Source organism: Magallana gigas, chromosome 6, assembly GCF_963853765.1.
Source record: "Magallana gigas chromosome 6, xbMagGiga1.1, whole genome shotgun sequence".
Lineage (NCBI taxonomy): Eukaryota > Metazoa > Mollusca > Bivalvia > Ostreida > Ostreidae > Magallana > Magallana gigas.
The window spans coordinates 14,487,509-14,504,879 of NC_088858.1; the positions used below are offsets into that span (position 1 = coordinate 14,487,509).

The window sequence follows — 17,371 nt, forward strand, 5'->3', positions numbered from 1 at the left end:
TCAAAATTAAACATCCCATTCGCTCACCGGATTCCGATACGTTTCACGCGACGTACCAAAAACGGGGTATATAGAGAAGTTCAAATTTTCATTAAATTGAAATACTACATTATATTAAAAGAGAAAAATGCTTGTCTAAATCACCATCTTATTAAAGTCAATCGGGCAAAATAAAAAAAAAAATATCGGAAAAAAATCAAAGCATTCTGGCCAGCGCGCAAACCCTTCACATTTAGCGTGCCGCTAATTTTAGCAAAGCGTACCGTGCAAGAAGCGAACCGAATTTGCAAGAAACGAACCGTGCCGTGCAAAAAGTGAATCGAACCGAACCGTGCAAATGGTGTAGTAGTGTAGTACATTGTACATCAAGTTAGATTTAAATGCAGAATTTGCATTTTAGCTAAATGTACTACGCAATTGAAATATAGCACTTGGAGGCCACCGTACTCTCGACCTATTTTTTTTTTATTCACAATACTGTGAATACTGTCTTATCTGCTGTGAGGGGAGATTGGGGAATTGACAGTACTTTAGGAAAGCACCTGTAAGAAATTTGACATGGCGTTATTCAGATGTGGACTTAAGTTTAGGGCACTCTCCGCTGCTCTCAGAAACAATGTTGCCTGCATGTCATCGCTTCCCCAGCCAATTAAGAACCCCGAAATCAAATACAATAAGGTAGGTCAAATTTAGAGCTGCAGTAAATCTCCGTGTAATTCGTGCAAAGTCATACCTTGAACACTGTTGAATAGAAATTTTTTTTAAAAGTATTTACTTGTTAATGTTTGGTCTAAGTGGCATACAGCATATTGTGCAAAGATTGCAAAATATGTACACAATAGGGGTAACAGACCAATAGGATCGTCTATTATTTTTTTAAAATTGTAAACAGGTGCGAGAAAAGTAGCTACTTGGTACAGATATTATGTAGATTTCAGTAGACTTTCACAGTTTTTCAAAACGCACATACAATTTAAGACGGTGATTTTCAACAAAAACCACAGATATTAATGATCAGTGATCATAACTCGTGTATGTAGTGAATACTGCGCAGTTTTGAATATAATTACAATGCATATACTAACTTCCCTATTGATCAATACAATGTTTAACAAACAGTGGCGTAGCGTACTATGAGGCAAAAAGGCAATTGCCTACACATAATTTTGTAAAGCAAATTTTAAAATTTGTGTACAATTTTTGATTTGAAACAAAGTTGACATTAACTTTGATTAGTTAAAAAATCATAAAACAAATCGAAAGCAGTAATTGTCATATATGTAATATCAATCGACGGGGTTTTTTTTGCATGCATGCGATTGCTGTAAACCGTGCCTGGAACCCACGAAAAGCTAAACAAGAATTATTTTTTTTTATCACTAATAACTTATTACTCCTAGTAATATATGTACATGTGGCGTATCAGTTATGACTTATAAAGAAGTTGATATAGAAATAGTACGGTTGTTGGTTTTGTTTACAAAAACATGCAGAATATAGTTAATGATGCGGTGTATATTTCAATAACGAAAAATATAAGTTTGGTTTGCTTTTATTACGAATTGAATGTAGTGACTGAGAATAGGAAATAAAATATTTTAAATTTACATAATGTTCCATAAAAACCCTCATAACTAATTTGTTGAAACTAACAATTTTTTACTCTCAAAAGTGGTATTTCTGCGTCCTTTTTAAAAAAATTTCTAGGGGGAGGCCCCCCTAACCCACCCCCCCCTGCGGGAGGGGGGTACCCCCTCCCACACCTACCCCCGTCCGCACTTCGCGCATCAGTGAAGCATTTGGCTTCAATTTTTGCCTACACTTATATTTGGGTCACGCTACGCCGCTGACAAAGACTGCTTTTACATATCAATAGAACTACCTTTTTGTTTTATGTTGTTGTCCTAAACTGTACACGTTTATATTTAAAATAGAATTCATATTGTCCCGTAGCACAAAAGAACATTATTTCAGTGACCATGAAATTTTCTGGCATATATATTCACAATTTTAAGTATGCAGAATTATATATGCATGTATACTGGTAGTGCCATATATGTATTTGTTTACTGAAAATGGTTTATTGATTTAAAATGCATGCTGATAACATATTACATTATAAATTGTCAAATTATTGAATATAAAGAACAACAAAGAAAAACAAAATTATGCAGACTGCATGCATATTTGAGTCATGCACAATATATCATTCATTATGGTCTTATAATGATATCAAGAACTAAGAATGCATGAAGAGCTAACATCCGGGAGCGTCGACATAGTCACTGCAGGATTAAGTTGATAAAATTTAAAAATGTTTCTAATGAGAAAAATCAACAAGCATAAATTGAAATGTCAGTCTTTAACTGATGAAACTAGTTTAACTGTCCTTTCATTTATACCCAATGTATGTGATTTGGTGAGTACTGTAGAAGCATATATTTTCGTTGGGTCAAAATTTCGTTGTTTTTAAACCAAATAAGATTGCATTGGCTTTTAATTTCATCATATCGTAATCTCTTTGCATTTATAAATACTTGGGTTAAAAATTCGTCATAGATTTAATTACGTTGATTTATATTGCCAACATAAATAACGAAATTAAATCCTCAACAAATATTTCTGCTTCTACAGTAATTTCTGTTTTATATCTTCGGTACTAGCAATTTCATAAGTAACATACAAAATGAAATAAATGATGAATTTGTAACAGTTACACCTGTTTTGTAATTAAAAGGGCTGCCACAAATTTGCTAAGGAATTAATAGAACTGTTTGGCATGCTTCACTGACAAAATTCCAAATGAGCTAAACTCAATGTTTTTTGGTAAATAATCATTGATTCATGCATTCATGCAAGTCAGGGTGCATTATGAACCAGACCATTAAACACATGCACAGCAACAATAAAGTTTTATACAGGTAGTGCAGTCCATACAACATGTACAATGTCAGTGTTATAGCACCTGCATTTCATTCATGTACAGTATTATCACACAGAAACATCTTTATCAATGATATATAATTAAAAAATATCTTGTATTTTTAATGTTGCATGATAATATGAGCCTTTGTAACATATTAGGGATCAAATGTTAATCAATGTTGGATAATTCATTTTTTGGTGGGGGTAGGGTTGGGTCATGCATTTATATAGGATTATACATATGCATTAGAAAGTTCATATAACCAACTTTCATTCTACACACTGGAATGGAGATTTAAATGTAATTTCATGAAACTGACATGAAACAAACATATAGAGAGTATATGTGATGTGTCACATTTAGGGGTAAAGCTGCAGCTGAATAGTGTCTGGATGTATAGGATACACGGACAGGTAATGGCATGGGGTGAAGACTATCATGTTGGTGGCCATTGACCATATCGAGATCTTTATGTAGAACCCAGATTAACATGTATATATAGGCTCAGAATACCATATTCATCCTTTTGAGGGCCCTTGATGCTTATTTAATAAAATAAAATACTTTCTTTGGTGATTCATTCTGGATATGAAGGTAGCAAAATGCGCGGATCCAGAAATTTTTTTTCCGGGGGGGGGGGGGGGGGGGGGGTCCAACGGTTATTTGAGTTTGCTAGGGGAAGGGGGTCCGAGGCATATTTTTGGTAATTTTACAATGTAATTTAAAGAAATTTGAATTTTGCAGGGGGGGTCTGGACCCCCCTCCAGATCCGCGCATGAGCGACATTGCAGAAAAAATACATAACCCGTGTTAGTGGGTTGTGTTAATTTTTTCTGCAATGATCGCTACCTTCATAACCCCAATAAATCATCAAGGAAAGCATTTTATTGTTTATATTAACATCTTTCTTTTAACTAATTAATGAATTATGAAAAGTTAGTAAAATTCACTAAATTGCTGTTAAATTACATGAGTACGTTAGCTAAAAGAAACAGCCAAATTAAACGTCTCCTGTGAGACTTTGAGTCTGACATCATCATGCTTCTTTCATGCAGTCCTGATTTTTCTTGGGACGTTGTAGGTTTCGACCAATCGATAAACAGGGGATGTCAATTTCAGTCCTGTCAGTTTCAGCCACTGTAGATTTCGACCAATCGATTAATGGGGCGTGTAGATTTCAGCCTGGCTGTTTCTATAAAGTTATGAATTAACTATAAGTTTCCGTAAGAAATAGAGGGAATAATACTTAGTGGATGTAAATATAAAAGAAAAGAAAAAATGGGTAAATTTTTAAAAATGCAGTTGCAAATGCCACTTAAATTCATTGTAAGATTAAATTCATTGCAGTATCAGGATTAATAAAAGAAATGAAAAATAACCATAAGGTAATTTTATGTAATACATTTTGATGTGAAATTTGATTTCTTCGAATATTTAAATAGAATAGCCTTATAGTTATAATCACAACACTGCTTTATATTTAACAGCACAATTAAACAAAAGTTTTATGAAATGTCATTTATTAAAATGACATTGAAAGGTTATACATGCATGTATACATGTATATATATATTTATATTTATTTGTACATTATATATGTATATAATACACTAATCAATAATGCAAAAGGGGGTAATCACAAAAATAATATTTCATTATATTACAATACAGGAATATAATGATCTCCCCCGATAATAATTAATTGAAAATCATTGTAAACTGATCAACAAGAGAAATGAAACTTGACCATCAGGTAATTATAAGTCATATTTAAGAGGGAAGGCTCTTAATTCAAGTGGATCTAAAGAATTCCTAAGTGGTACGTGACCTAAGGAGGGTTGACCTATGATAGGTATGGTATGTTTCTCTCGTTTTGCATCCGTTTATTGCATCTGTTGTGTTCTCTCCACAGGTTTTCATCAACAATGATTTCGTAGACAGTCAGTCGGGGAAGACGTTCCCAACGATTAACCCAGCAACAGGGGAGGTCATCTGTCAGGTCGCTGAAGGAGATAAGGTGAGGATCCGGACGTTTTCTTACTATGTGGATCTTCAACTTTATTTCATTTACATCAAAGCAGAGAAATTGGCCAATGCCCTCTGTTTTTTATATCCATTTCATTGCCTCCATTCACTAAGCAGACAGCTAAGGTGTTGTTTACAAAAACTCAACAGAACACAATGCTGAGGCTTTTTGTCAAGGGTCATTAATAATCATGACTGTGTCATTAACAGCTTAAACACTCACTGTACAGACCTGTTGGAAGGATTTTGATGGTTAATACAGATTTTTGTTTGAGATTTTTATATTTGTTTCATTTCCTTTTTCCTTCGAGAAGGAAACATTTTAAACTATGAGTATAAGGAAAAGATAGTTTCACATTTAATTGTGCATGGCTATGGTGATATTTGCATGCTACTCTTGATATAAAATGTCACTTTCAAGTTTTTGAAATATTCAAAATCTTTAACATTTTGACAAAGAACTATATTTGGTGTGGTCAGCAAATATCTGCCCAAATTTTAACCAATTCTTAAAAAGTATCATATAAAAAACAAATTTTCATGAATCATTGTACAAAAATGCCTATCAATTGAATTTTGATTTTAGTCTGACATCATTGCTCATTCGCTGTTTATTTATGATGTCACCTAAATGATCCAATTCCCACAATTTTGCAAACAAATGAAAATACATGTATTGTCATTTTTATTTTTTTTTTATATATTTTTCATTTGGAAGTATAGTGCACAGGTCTGCTGAAGTAGGATTTTAACATATATTTTTCTTCATATAATTATACACATCATTCTAAAAAATGGTACTTGAGCAAGCCTGTGCTCAATGTTTCCCAGTCGAAAAATCACGGGAAAACACCCATATTTTGCTACAAAACAAGTTTATCAAAATAAGACTGTGGTAATAACCTTTTACACTTATTTTCAATATGATTTCAACTATCATTCACCTTATTTTTAAAGCTTTTTTAAAAAAAAACTTCAATTTATGGAGCAAAAAATGCATAATACTGCTCATAGTCATTTTCAGCTTAAATTCGGTTGATTGATGCATGAACTAGCTGACAAACAGAATTTTTCCAGATAACTAGATTTTAGTCTACTTGATATAATTCTGTAGTTGATGTGTGAGAAGACCTAGAGAAAGCTGTCAAATTGAATGCTAGAATAATTACTTTAATCGCTGATCCTGTTAGGAGTATCCAATATTGATTATTTCTTGCAATCAGCATTGGATGAACCATCAATTATTCCAAACCAAAGTGTTTTTATGTTCCTAAATTTACCTTAATTTGTTATACATTTAATCAAGAAACATACTAGTGCCATTTGCTTATATATAGTGTGGGTTTAGAGGATATATGAGGACAAAAAAGGAACAAAGCTGGAAACTGGTTTGTTGATCAAACTCTAAGTGTGAAAATAATGGCATTGGTAGATGTGTTGTAAAATCATATCAATCCCCTCCACAGAGTATTCTTTCTTTGAATTTGCATGAACCTATTTACTACGGTAACTTTTAATCCACAATAATTACAGAATTTCATCTTGGAAGAAATATTATGTTTGATGTTGCATTTCACACATCTTGAAGAAAAATTGAAGGTCAGTCCTAAAGCCAGGTCCTCACATCTTAGCTAGCCAAGGGTTTCTGATCCAGACCGTTGCATGTTCGTGAGAAGCGATGCGGATCAGAAACCCTTGGCTAGCAAAGAAGAGATCTTCGATGCTCCCATTTATATGACATCTAGTGATATATCATATAAACAGCAGCTTCGAGGATTTGATTTTAATCAGATTAAATTGAATATAGTTCTCAGAAATACCAAATAATAAACCGACCCTCTTTAATTAAAATTCCATGAACATAATTGGTGCATGTATTTGACTGGCATAAAATACACAAAGTGATACTTTAACAGAAGTATTAAAGACAAATATAGCAAAAATAAAGTTGCAACTCATTTATAAGATGCAAGGTTGTTTGAGTTTGGAACACATGCCAACTATTTAACTACTTAATGTTACATGTATATGGAATTTAAAATTTGACACATATTTGGCACATAATGTTTTTTAAAAATTCAATTCTAAAAATTTGAGATCTCTGTTTGCATGGCTGAGCAGCTATTCTTTCATGAGATTATTTTTATTTAAATCCATGTTTGCTATGAATATCTCTCTAGTCCACCATTGTATGAAATATTTGGGGAGGGGAATTTACACACCACAGCATTTAAATGGAAGAACTGCAAGATTTTCAGAACATCAGTTCAATGAATGTTCAGTAAATGATTTCCTTTATCCAGCTTTAGACTTGTATTTGAATGTTTGGGATTTAAATTGATATCATGGTAACTGTTTTGTATGCTCCAACAAGCATTTTTGGTCCTCATACATTGAGGGAAATGAACTAAATACAAACAAAATAGCATTATGATTTCATGGGGAAAAATTCGTCTCCTCCCAGCTCTCAAATGATTCATTGGTCCATGTTCTAATTTATTCATTGGAAAATCCAACTAAATAGCAATGAATTACTTTAACAACAGTTTTTTTTTCAGATTTTATGTAAATATGTACCGGTGTCATATATAATATTTTGATACCGTGAAATATTGATTTTCCTTTCCTTTATTCCTTAAATACCAAGATAAATTACTTGGTTTTTTGTTTGTTCACTATATTGACCAAATAAGATATAAATAAGACATCAAATGAAACTGAAACAACAAAACTGAAATTTTAAGGATGAAAAGTGTGATAGCAGTGTAAATTAAATTGCTATTGAAGTTTCCTGTCTGATAGACTGAATTGCTTTGTTTCTTGAGTGCACAGATTTTTGTTAGTGAGTTGCTCTGTTTCCTGAGTGATATTAAGGAGTTGCTCTCTTTCCTATCAGATATAAATAGTACTTTATTCTCACAGTGATCAAAAAGCTGCAATACATATATTGTATTAATATAAGTGAAAAAGAGAAAATGGCATCATGATATTTTTTTTAGAATAAACAACGGTGCTCTGAGTCTATATGTTATTTCTCTGAGCCAACAAAATACATGATTGCATAATAGTGAGCCACCTTTGTATTAATTTTTATTTTGAAATAATTATGTACTATCGTTTACATGTAAGATGCTATGGCCACACCTATTGTTATCACTGGTACCAACAGTACAACAACAGAACATATATATGTGTATCTTTTACTAAATTATAGAAAGATGTAGACCTAGCAGTGAAGGCAGCCCAAGATGCTTTCCGATTGGGATCACCATGGCGACGAATGGATGCTTCAGAAAGAGGTGTTCTTCTCAATAAGCTGGCAGACCTGATAGAGAGAGACAGAGTCTACATTACAGTGTGTATTAATTTGTGTAGTACCCCAAGTTCATTGAAATAAAAAAAATAAACTGTACTGTCACAGAGGTTAAAATTCTGCATGAAAAATTCCATGGGTGTTATTTAAACAATAAAATGCTTTCTTTGGTGATTCATTCGGGAAATGAAGGTAGCGACATTGCAGAAAAAATACATAACCCGGTAACGCGGGTTATGTAAATTTTTCCTGCAATGATCGCTACCTTCATTACCCAAATGTATCATCAAATAAAGCATTTTATTGTTTATATTAACATCTTTATTTTAGCCAATTGATAAATTGATTATGAAAAGTAAGTAAAATTCACTAAATTACTGTTAATGTACGTAAGTACATTAACTTAAAGAAACAGCCAAATCGTCTCCTGTGAGACTTTGAGTCTGACGTCGTCATGATTATTTCGTGCAGTCCGTGATTTTTCCTAGGTAGTTGTAGGTCTCGACCAATCGATAAACTGGGTGTGTCAAGTTTGGTCCTGTCACTTTCTTGTCAGTTTCAGCCGCTGTAGATTTCGACCAATCAATAAACGGGGCATGTAGATTTCAATCTGGCTGTTTCTATAGAGCTATGAATTAACTATAAGTTTCCGTAAGAAATAGAGGGAATAATACTTGGTAGATGTAAATATAACAGCATTAGCCCTCTTGTTTTAATGTTTTCTGTAATTCATTGATTTCATGGTACCAAAAAATTAAAAAGAACAGGAGAAAAAGGCTATAGGGTTCAAAATGTTAAGCTGTCAGAAGATCAAAATATGATAACTTTGAGGTCTTGTCTCAGCTGTGTTTTCTGGCCATACTATAACAAAATTGATTTTAGAATGCCTGCAAATAGCAAGTGTGACATTTCATACATGGAAATCCTAATGTATTTTGATTAGTCTTTGGAAACACTTGACAATGGTAAACCTTATCATGTGGCCTTTAACGCGGATCTTAACCTGGTCATCAAATGTTACCGCTACTACGCCGGCTGGGCTGATAAAATCGAGGGCAAGACTGTGCCAGTGGGTAAGGAAATTATTATTAACTCATTCCAAAACATTTTTTCTACAACTCTACTCTTAAATTAATTATTTGAGACAATAAACCTTTTATTGGTACTTTTGTTAAAATATTGAAAAAATGAGTTGATTACTGGCAAGCACTGCCAGTAGACTTTTTAAAGACTATATTACTGTATTTGATTCATTTGTGGTTTTCAGCTGGAGACTTCTTTGCTTACACCAGACGTGAACCGGTAGGAGTTTGTGGACAGATCATCCCGGTATGTTTGGTCTTGCTTTTATCAATACAGGAATATATATGATAATCTGAATACAGAAAGACTGAAATTATTCCATGATAGTAGAATTCACTTCAAAGATGTACCTGAATATGTATTTTCTTCTGAAGATGTGCTATTTCAATTTTCGAATTAAGATGTTGATAAAGATCTGTACTATCCAAATTGCAGATATATATCTTTTGTGTACTGTTTACAGTGGAACTTCCCTCTGCTGATGCAGGCCTGGAAGCTGGGCCCTGCCCTGGCCTGTGGTAATGTGGTTGTTATGAAGGTCGCAGAGCAGACTCCTCTCACCGCCCTCTACATCGCTCACCTGGCTAGAGAGGTATACATTATATTTCTCACCTGGCCAGAAATGTACAAATTACATTACTCACCTTGCCAGATGTATATATTGCACTGCTAAATAATATCAGATATTGATGAAACATGCTACATGTATGTGCATTTTAGAACTTTGATAAACAATTGTCAAAACATTGCTCACTTGGCCAGAAAGGTCACCTGGCTAGAGAGGTATACAATACATTTCTCATCTAGCCAGATAGGTACAAATTACATAGCTCACCTGGCCAGATGAATAAATTGCATTGCTAAATAATACCAGATACTGATGAAACATGCTACATGTATATGCATTTTAGAACTTTAATTTTATTTTATTTTTAAAGGCTGGATTCCCTCCCGGTGTTATTAACATCATCCCAGGGTATGGCCCCACTGCAGGAGGGGCTATCGCCAGTCACATGGATGTCGACAAGCTGGCTTTCACTGGCTCCACAGAGGTAAGGGGTCACAGAGTTCATTGTATACAGGTGGTCACACAATTTGATTCATCTCAGCTGTCTGATGTTGCTCTCAGACGTCTCAATTAATTTGCGTAGATGTCACATTCGAATAATCTAATTATTTTTAAATAAAAGGTCATAATCTTTTTCGAAAAATTGAAATTTATGTTTCTTGAATACTGTGGGTAAAAGTAACAATAACAAGATGCCTGTTTCATTTCAAGCTTTTTCAGTGAAATGTTTAAATGTCTGCAGTAACAAAAACTTGAATAGTATGCTTATGTAGCATAATGATACATGTTCCTGAAAGTAAGTACTTTTCTTTATGAAGTGGCCACCTTGAATGCTAATATTAGCTCAGATTTTGCTTTCAGAATTTCACCACTTACAATTTGATTGGTTTATTAAAAGGTCATTTGAATGTGACCTCCAAGCAAGTTGATTCAGATGTTCAAGAGCAATAGGTAACATGTATCAGATCAGCTGACTGTAATCAGATTGGTGATCAAAGAGTTCATTGTATACAGGTAGATAATAAGATAGAGTTCACTTAATGATGTTCTTGATAAGACATGGATTCCTATAAAGTACTGTAAGTCCTCTATGCGCACAACGAGGTGTCTAAGAGTTTAATGATGTTAAAAATCATAATTTTTGTGGTCTTTGAAACGTCAGTCTTTAATACGAAAAACAATGATGAATGTATAAACTCCAGGTGTTCAGATATATGATGAAATTAAAACTCATTATTTTGTATCCTTTGAAATGACAGCATTTAATACAAAAAACAATAATGCATTTATAAACTCCATGTGTCCAGATGTATGATAAAATTAAAACTCATTATTTTGTAGTCTTTGAAATGTCAGTCTTCAATACAAAAAACAATAATGCGTGTGTAAACTCCAGGTGTCCAAGTATATGATAAAGTTATAACTCATTATTTTGTGGTCTTTGAAATGTCGGTCTTCCAATAAAAAAAACTGTGAGGCATGTAAATGATTAGTTGTAATCAAATCTCGAAACAGTGTACCAGGTATTGATTTGAACAGCGCTAGTAATACTGAAAATTTTATTTCAAAAACCCAATATCGCTGTCTACTTTCTACACTTATGTGGTCACATGACTCAAACCTCCATTAGTGACCTCTGACTACAGTATGATAAAACCCACATTGAATAACTAAACCCATTAGTGAAGCATGTTTGACTTATACTGATATTATTTGTTTGTTGTACTTAATTGAAGTAATGTATATTTGACATTAATATCATGATGAATCAATTATTTGGAGATATTCATTATACCTAAAATCAAAGATGTAATAGTGATAAATATTGGAACGTATTTGGGCCAGATTATGCCGGAGGCCTATAGTGATCAACCTATCTCAATGCTCAGACTTTATTATAAGACTGGAGATGGTCACCATTTCAATTATGTCTAGCTATTTTATATGATGGGTATGATATGTGCTTCAAATGATGTATATCAGTATAAAATGATTCATTTATGACAGGTTGGACAAATTGTAGCTCAGGCAGCTGCCCAGTCCAACCTGAAAAGAGTGACCCTTGAACTCGGAGGGAAAAGTCCCAATATTGTTCTGGCTGATGCTGATAGTAAGTGTATACAGATCTCTGACTGGATAGTATGTAGACAAAATAGTAAGTATAGACAGATCTCTGACTGGATAGTATGTAGACAAAATAGTAAGTATAGACAGATCTCTGACTGGATAGTTTGTAGACAAAATAGTAAGTATAGAGGGATATCTGACTGGATAGTATGTAGACAAAATAGTAAGAATAGACAGATCTCTGACTGGATAGTCTGTAGACAAAATAGTAAGTATAGACAGATCTCTGACTGGATAATGACTGATTAGATAGGTAGTATAGACAGATCTCTGACTGGATAGTCTGTAGACAAAATAGTAAGTATAAACTGATCTCTGACTGGATAGTATGTAGACAAAATAGTAAGTATAAACTGATCTCTGACTGGATAGTTTGTATACAAAATAGTAAATATAAACAGATCTCTGACTGAATAGTATGTAGACAAAATAGTAAGTATAGACAGATCTCTGACTGGATAGTTTGTAGACTAAATAGTAAGTATAAACCGATCTCTGACGCGATAATGACTAACTAAATAGGTAGTATAGACAGGTCTCTTACTGGATAGGATGGAGACAAAATAGTAAGTATAGACAGATCTCTGACTGGATAGTCTGTAGACAAAATAGTAAGTATAGACAGATCTCTGACTGGGTAGTATGTAGACAAAATAGTAAGTATAAACTGATGTCTGACTGGATAGTTTGTATACAAAATAGTAAGTATAAACAGATCTCTGACTCACTGGATAGTATGTAGACAAAATAGTAAGTATAAACAGATCTCTGACGCGATAATGACTGACTAAATAGGTAGTATAGACAAATCTCTGACTGGATAGTCTGTAGACAAAATAGTAAGTATAGACAGATCTCTGACTGGATAGTCTGTAGACAAAATAGTAAGTATAGATGATTCTTTGACTAGATAGTGACTAATTAGATAGTAAGTATAGACATACATGTATCTCTTACTGGATAGTATGCAGACAAAATTGTAAGTATAGACATATGGATAGCATGTAGACAAAACTCAGACAGTGCAATGCATGGGAAGCTTGCAATATGTTGATGCATGTTATAAGCATAGAGGAAGGTTAAAAATAATACAGGGTGCATCAAGTATAATGGATATATTAATTAATTAGTTGTCAATTTTTTTTAAAAAATGTCTCCTATTTTAAAGAAATTGTTTTTAATTTTTAAATAAGCTACATGATAGAAATGTCTGATTATGTCATTAAATGAAACATAGAAATGTCTTACTTTCAATTATTGAAGACCTGAAAAAAATCTAACTTGATTCTCTCATTTCATTGAATAAAGACATAGAAATCTCCTTCATATTTAGCCGTATATTGTGACTGAATACATAGCAATGTCTGACTATTATTTTCCTCTCTATTTCAGTGGAACAGGCTGTTGAAACATCCCACTTTGCCCTGTATTTCAATCAAGGACAGTGTTGTTGTGCTGGTTCCCGTACTTTTGTTGAGGAGAAAATCTACGACGAGTTTGTGGAGAGGAGTGCAGAGAGGGCAAAGAAAAGGACTGTAGGAAATCCTTTTGATTTGACCAATGAACAGGGACCCCAGGTAGGGACTTGCAAAATGCTTTCACTTTTACTGTTAGAATAGCCCTGTTTCACAAACTTGTATATGTACTAAGTTTACAATTTATAGAACCCAAGATAACATGTTTGGAGAAACACCTATGCACATTTAATATCACTCTATGTTTTAGCAATAAAATTCAAAATAACAGTAAATAACATATATTTTATTACTGTTTTAGTTGTTTCAATGAATAATTTTGTACACAAAATAAAATGACAATAGTCTATAAGTAAAAGTATTTGGAATTTGATGATGACTAGAAACTTAATTAGAAACAACGATAATTTTGTATGATCCCAGGTGGACCAAGAGCAAACAGATAAAATCATGTCGTACATCAAGAGTGGAAAAGAACAAGGTGCCAAACTTGTGGCAGGGGGCAACAAGATGGGGGACAAGGGCTACTTCATTGAACCCACAGTCTTTGCAGATGTGAAGGATGAAATGAAAATTGCTCAAGAAGAGGTAAACTTGAATTAAATAAATATGATGTATTTTCCAGAATACCATAATCATGTCTAGATTCTCAAGGTTTAACTTTTTAACAGAGAGACATGTAGCAATGATATCAATGTTGTAAGTATACATGATGGTGTAATGAATAGTAAATAAAAATGCCTACAGGTCAGAAAACTGTTGATGCATGTAGATCAGAAAACTGTTGATTTATACATGTAGGTGATTATTTGGTTTCATGTCTTTCTTTGAAGATTTTTGGCCCGGTGCAGACCATTTTGAAGTTCAAGGACATGGATGAACTGATTGAGAGATGTCACAAGACAATCTATGGACTAGCTGCTGCTGTTCAAACCAAGGACCTTGAGAAAGCACTACACCTCTCTAACACCTTGAGGGCTGGCACAGTCTGGTAGGTCAAAACAACACCAAATAAAGGGATAGTAGATAGAGAGGTCAAGGTCAAAACATCACCAAATACAGGTATAGTAGATAAAGAGGTCAAGGTCAAAACATCACCAAATACAGGGATAGTAGAAAGAGGTCAAGGTCAAAACATCACCAAATACAGGGATAGTAGAAAGAGGTCAAGGTCAAAACATCACCAAATAAAGGGATAGTAGATAGAGAGGTCAAGGTCAAAACATCACCAAATACAGGGATAGTAGATAGAGAAGTCAAGGTCAAAACATCACCAAATACAGGGATAGTAGAAAGAGGTCAAGGATAAAACATCACCAAATACAGGGATAGTATATCGAGACGTCAAGGTCAAAATATCACCAAATACAGGGATAGTAGAAAGAGGTCAAGGTCAAAACATCACCAAATACAGGGATATTAGACAGAGAGATGAAGGTCAAAGTATCACAAACTGTTAATACAGGGATGGTAGAAAGAGAGGTCAAAGTCAAAACATCAGGTACTGTAAATCTGTTTATAGAAAATGATGAAGTCCATGCCAATTCATCACTGACTGTAAATTTATGGATAGTAGATAGAGAGAGTCAACGTGAAAACATCACCAACTGTAAGTATTGGGGTAATAAAAAGGGAGGTCAAGGCCAAAACACCACCAACTGTAAACACTTGAATAGAAGATGTCTTGGTGATACTTTGTTCTGCACTTTGTATTTAAAGATTAACCATGCCTTTATAAAAATTGTATACTTATTTATCAATAAATATTAATTACATGTATATTCATTGACAACACCCTTTAGAGAAAACAAAAGTTGACAAAGACTAAACCCTTTTAATGATTTGTTCATTTTAAATTTCAAAATGTAATACTGACACAAGTCTAAGAGAGGAAAAGCTTAATAGAAGGTTTTAAAATTATGTTAAGTATTTGACTCATATTGCTCACACTGTATTGTAGGTAATTGTAAATTCTGTTACAGGGTGAACTGTTTTGACGTGTTTGATGCCAGCATGCCTTTTGGTGGATACAAAATGTCTGGTAACGGTAGAGAGCTGGGAGAGTATGGATTGGAGGCATACTCAGAAGTCAAATCCGTAAGTCCTCTAGAAAGCAAAAATCATTTCTTTAACGTCTTTAAAATTAATTGCGCTAAACATATACTGTACAATTACATTATATATAAACCAGCTATAGTGAATATTCTGGAGATGAGAAGAAATTTTTTGTAGAGAGAATATCAGAATCAATAGATTGGTCGAAATTAAGATTAATGACAATTAACATCAACTGCATAGTTATATGTATACATCATGAATAGAATGACACTGCAGAATTCTCTACAAACATTTATTCCTAAACATTAGAAAACTTCATGCATTTCAAATTCACATGCTTTTTTGTCCATTTATCTGTATACTTACAAATACATTTATTTTCAGGTTGTAATCAAGATTCCTCAGAAGAATTCCTAAATCTCAGAGATTGGAACAAGTGTTAATGCTGGTCTTGTACAGAATTTCATCAGTGGAATTTAATAAGAGCTTTAAGCGTACATTTGTTGATTGGAATATTTATGTACATTTATTTGCTTTACGTACAGTGTACATTATTTACTCATGCAAGTGCTTTATGATGTTGTGTACAGTAGTACATTTTCTAACTCTTGTTTCACACCATCCTACAGTTGATTTTTATGTGTGTTTACAAATGACCAATATTCACTATAGCTGGTTTATAAATAAATGTAATTGTATGGTGTATGTTTAGCTTAATTACTTTTTTAAAAAAGAAATGACTTTTGCTTTCTGGTGTATCCAAACTCATTTTATCACCAAGTTCATTAGCATGTTAAATTGTTGAAGCTCATTGACTTAACATATATTTATCCTGTAAAGAATTGTACTCTATTCATCTTCAGCTAACAGACACAAGCTTGGTAGAAAATATTAATTTTATAACTTTGTACATTTAACAGGAAACGGAGGATTATTATTCCTATATTAAAAATATTATGATAATAATATACAATATATTGTCGAGCATTTACACCTTTTTGAGAAAGTATTTGATACAAAGAAGTATTTTTAAGTGCATGCACTGTTACTATTATTACTATAATATTACATTATTCAATAAATAATATTTCATGATAAGATATTTTTATATTTTGTTTTTACTAACATTGTTATGCAAAATTTGATTGGCTCCCGTTAATTACATATTTTGGTAACACTTAAGGTGTACTACCTCCAGAACTGACCCTGATTATCTCCAGCAGATCTTCTTTGTCTACCTGCTATTTGGAATGTAGACAATGGAGATATACCAAAAATCTCCATACTGCAAACGAGATAATTAGGATAATCATTACTCTTGCAGCTCTCTAATCGGTCAAACAAATACACCCACAGTATCAATGTGCATGCAACATACATAATTTTGTCATTCTTTGTGTTAAATGTGAAGAATGTGTATTCTGGGAATAGGAGTAGTCAATTTACCTTATATCTAAACGACTAAAGGTACTACAGCTACATGTACTTCCAACTTTGAGTACAGTCCATCAATATAGATAGTTTCGGTTGATCAAGAAATAATCCACTCAAAGTCAACTCCAGAATTACACAAGCGACATTAAGGAACGATGATAAAATTCTTAATTATTAATAGTTAATTGAATCAAAGTTGACATCCAATTATATAGCAGATTAATGCATTTTAGATTTTAAAGAAGTTTTTTAAAAATTAAATATAGTTTTTTTTATATTTATCTCAGGAAAATCTTGAATAATATTACAGAGTAATCTCTTTTCCAGTAGTTTACACTGGAAATTACATGTAAATGATATAA

At 33.1% G+C, this 17,371-nt stretch overlaps 1 protein-coding gene across 1 annotated transcript; it reads left to right on the plus strand.

Annotated features, from left to right (window-relative positions):
- The first annotated feature begins 450 nt into the window (after positions 1–450).
- LOC105344389 (aldehyde dehydrogenase, mitochondrial) lies at positions 451–16,673 on the plus strand. Its single transcript, XM_011452173.3, has 13 exons — positions 451–678; positions 4,839–4,943; positions 8,166–8,306; positions 9,208–9,337; positions 9,532–9,593; positions 9,811–9,939; positions 10,286–10,399; positions 11,923–12,025; positions 13,435–13,619; positions 13,941–14,105; positions 14,351–14,508; positions 15,500–15,614; positions 15,960–16,673. Exons 1-13 carry the CDS (start codon positions 559–561, stop codon positions 15,990–15,992), a joined length of 1,560 nt encoding a protein of 519 aa, XP_011450475.1. The 5' UTR covers positions 451–558; the 3' UTR covers positions 15,993–16,673.
- Positions 16,674–17,371: the final 698 nt, after the last annotated feature.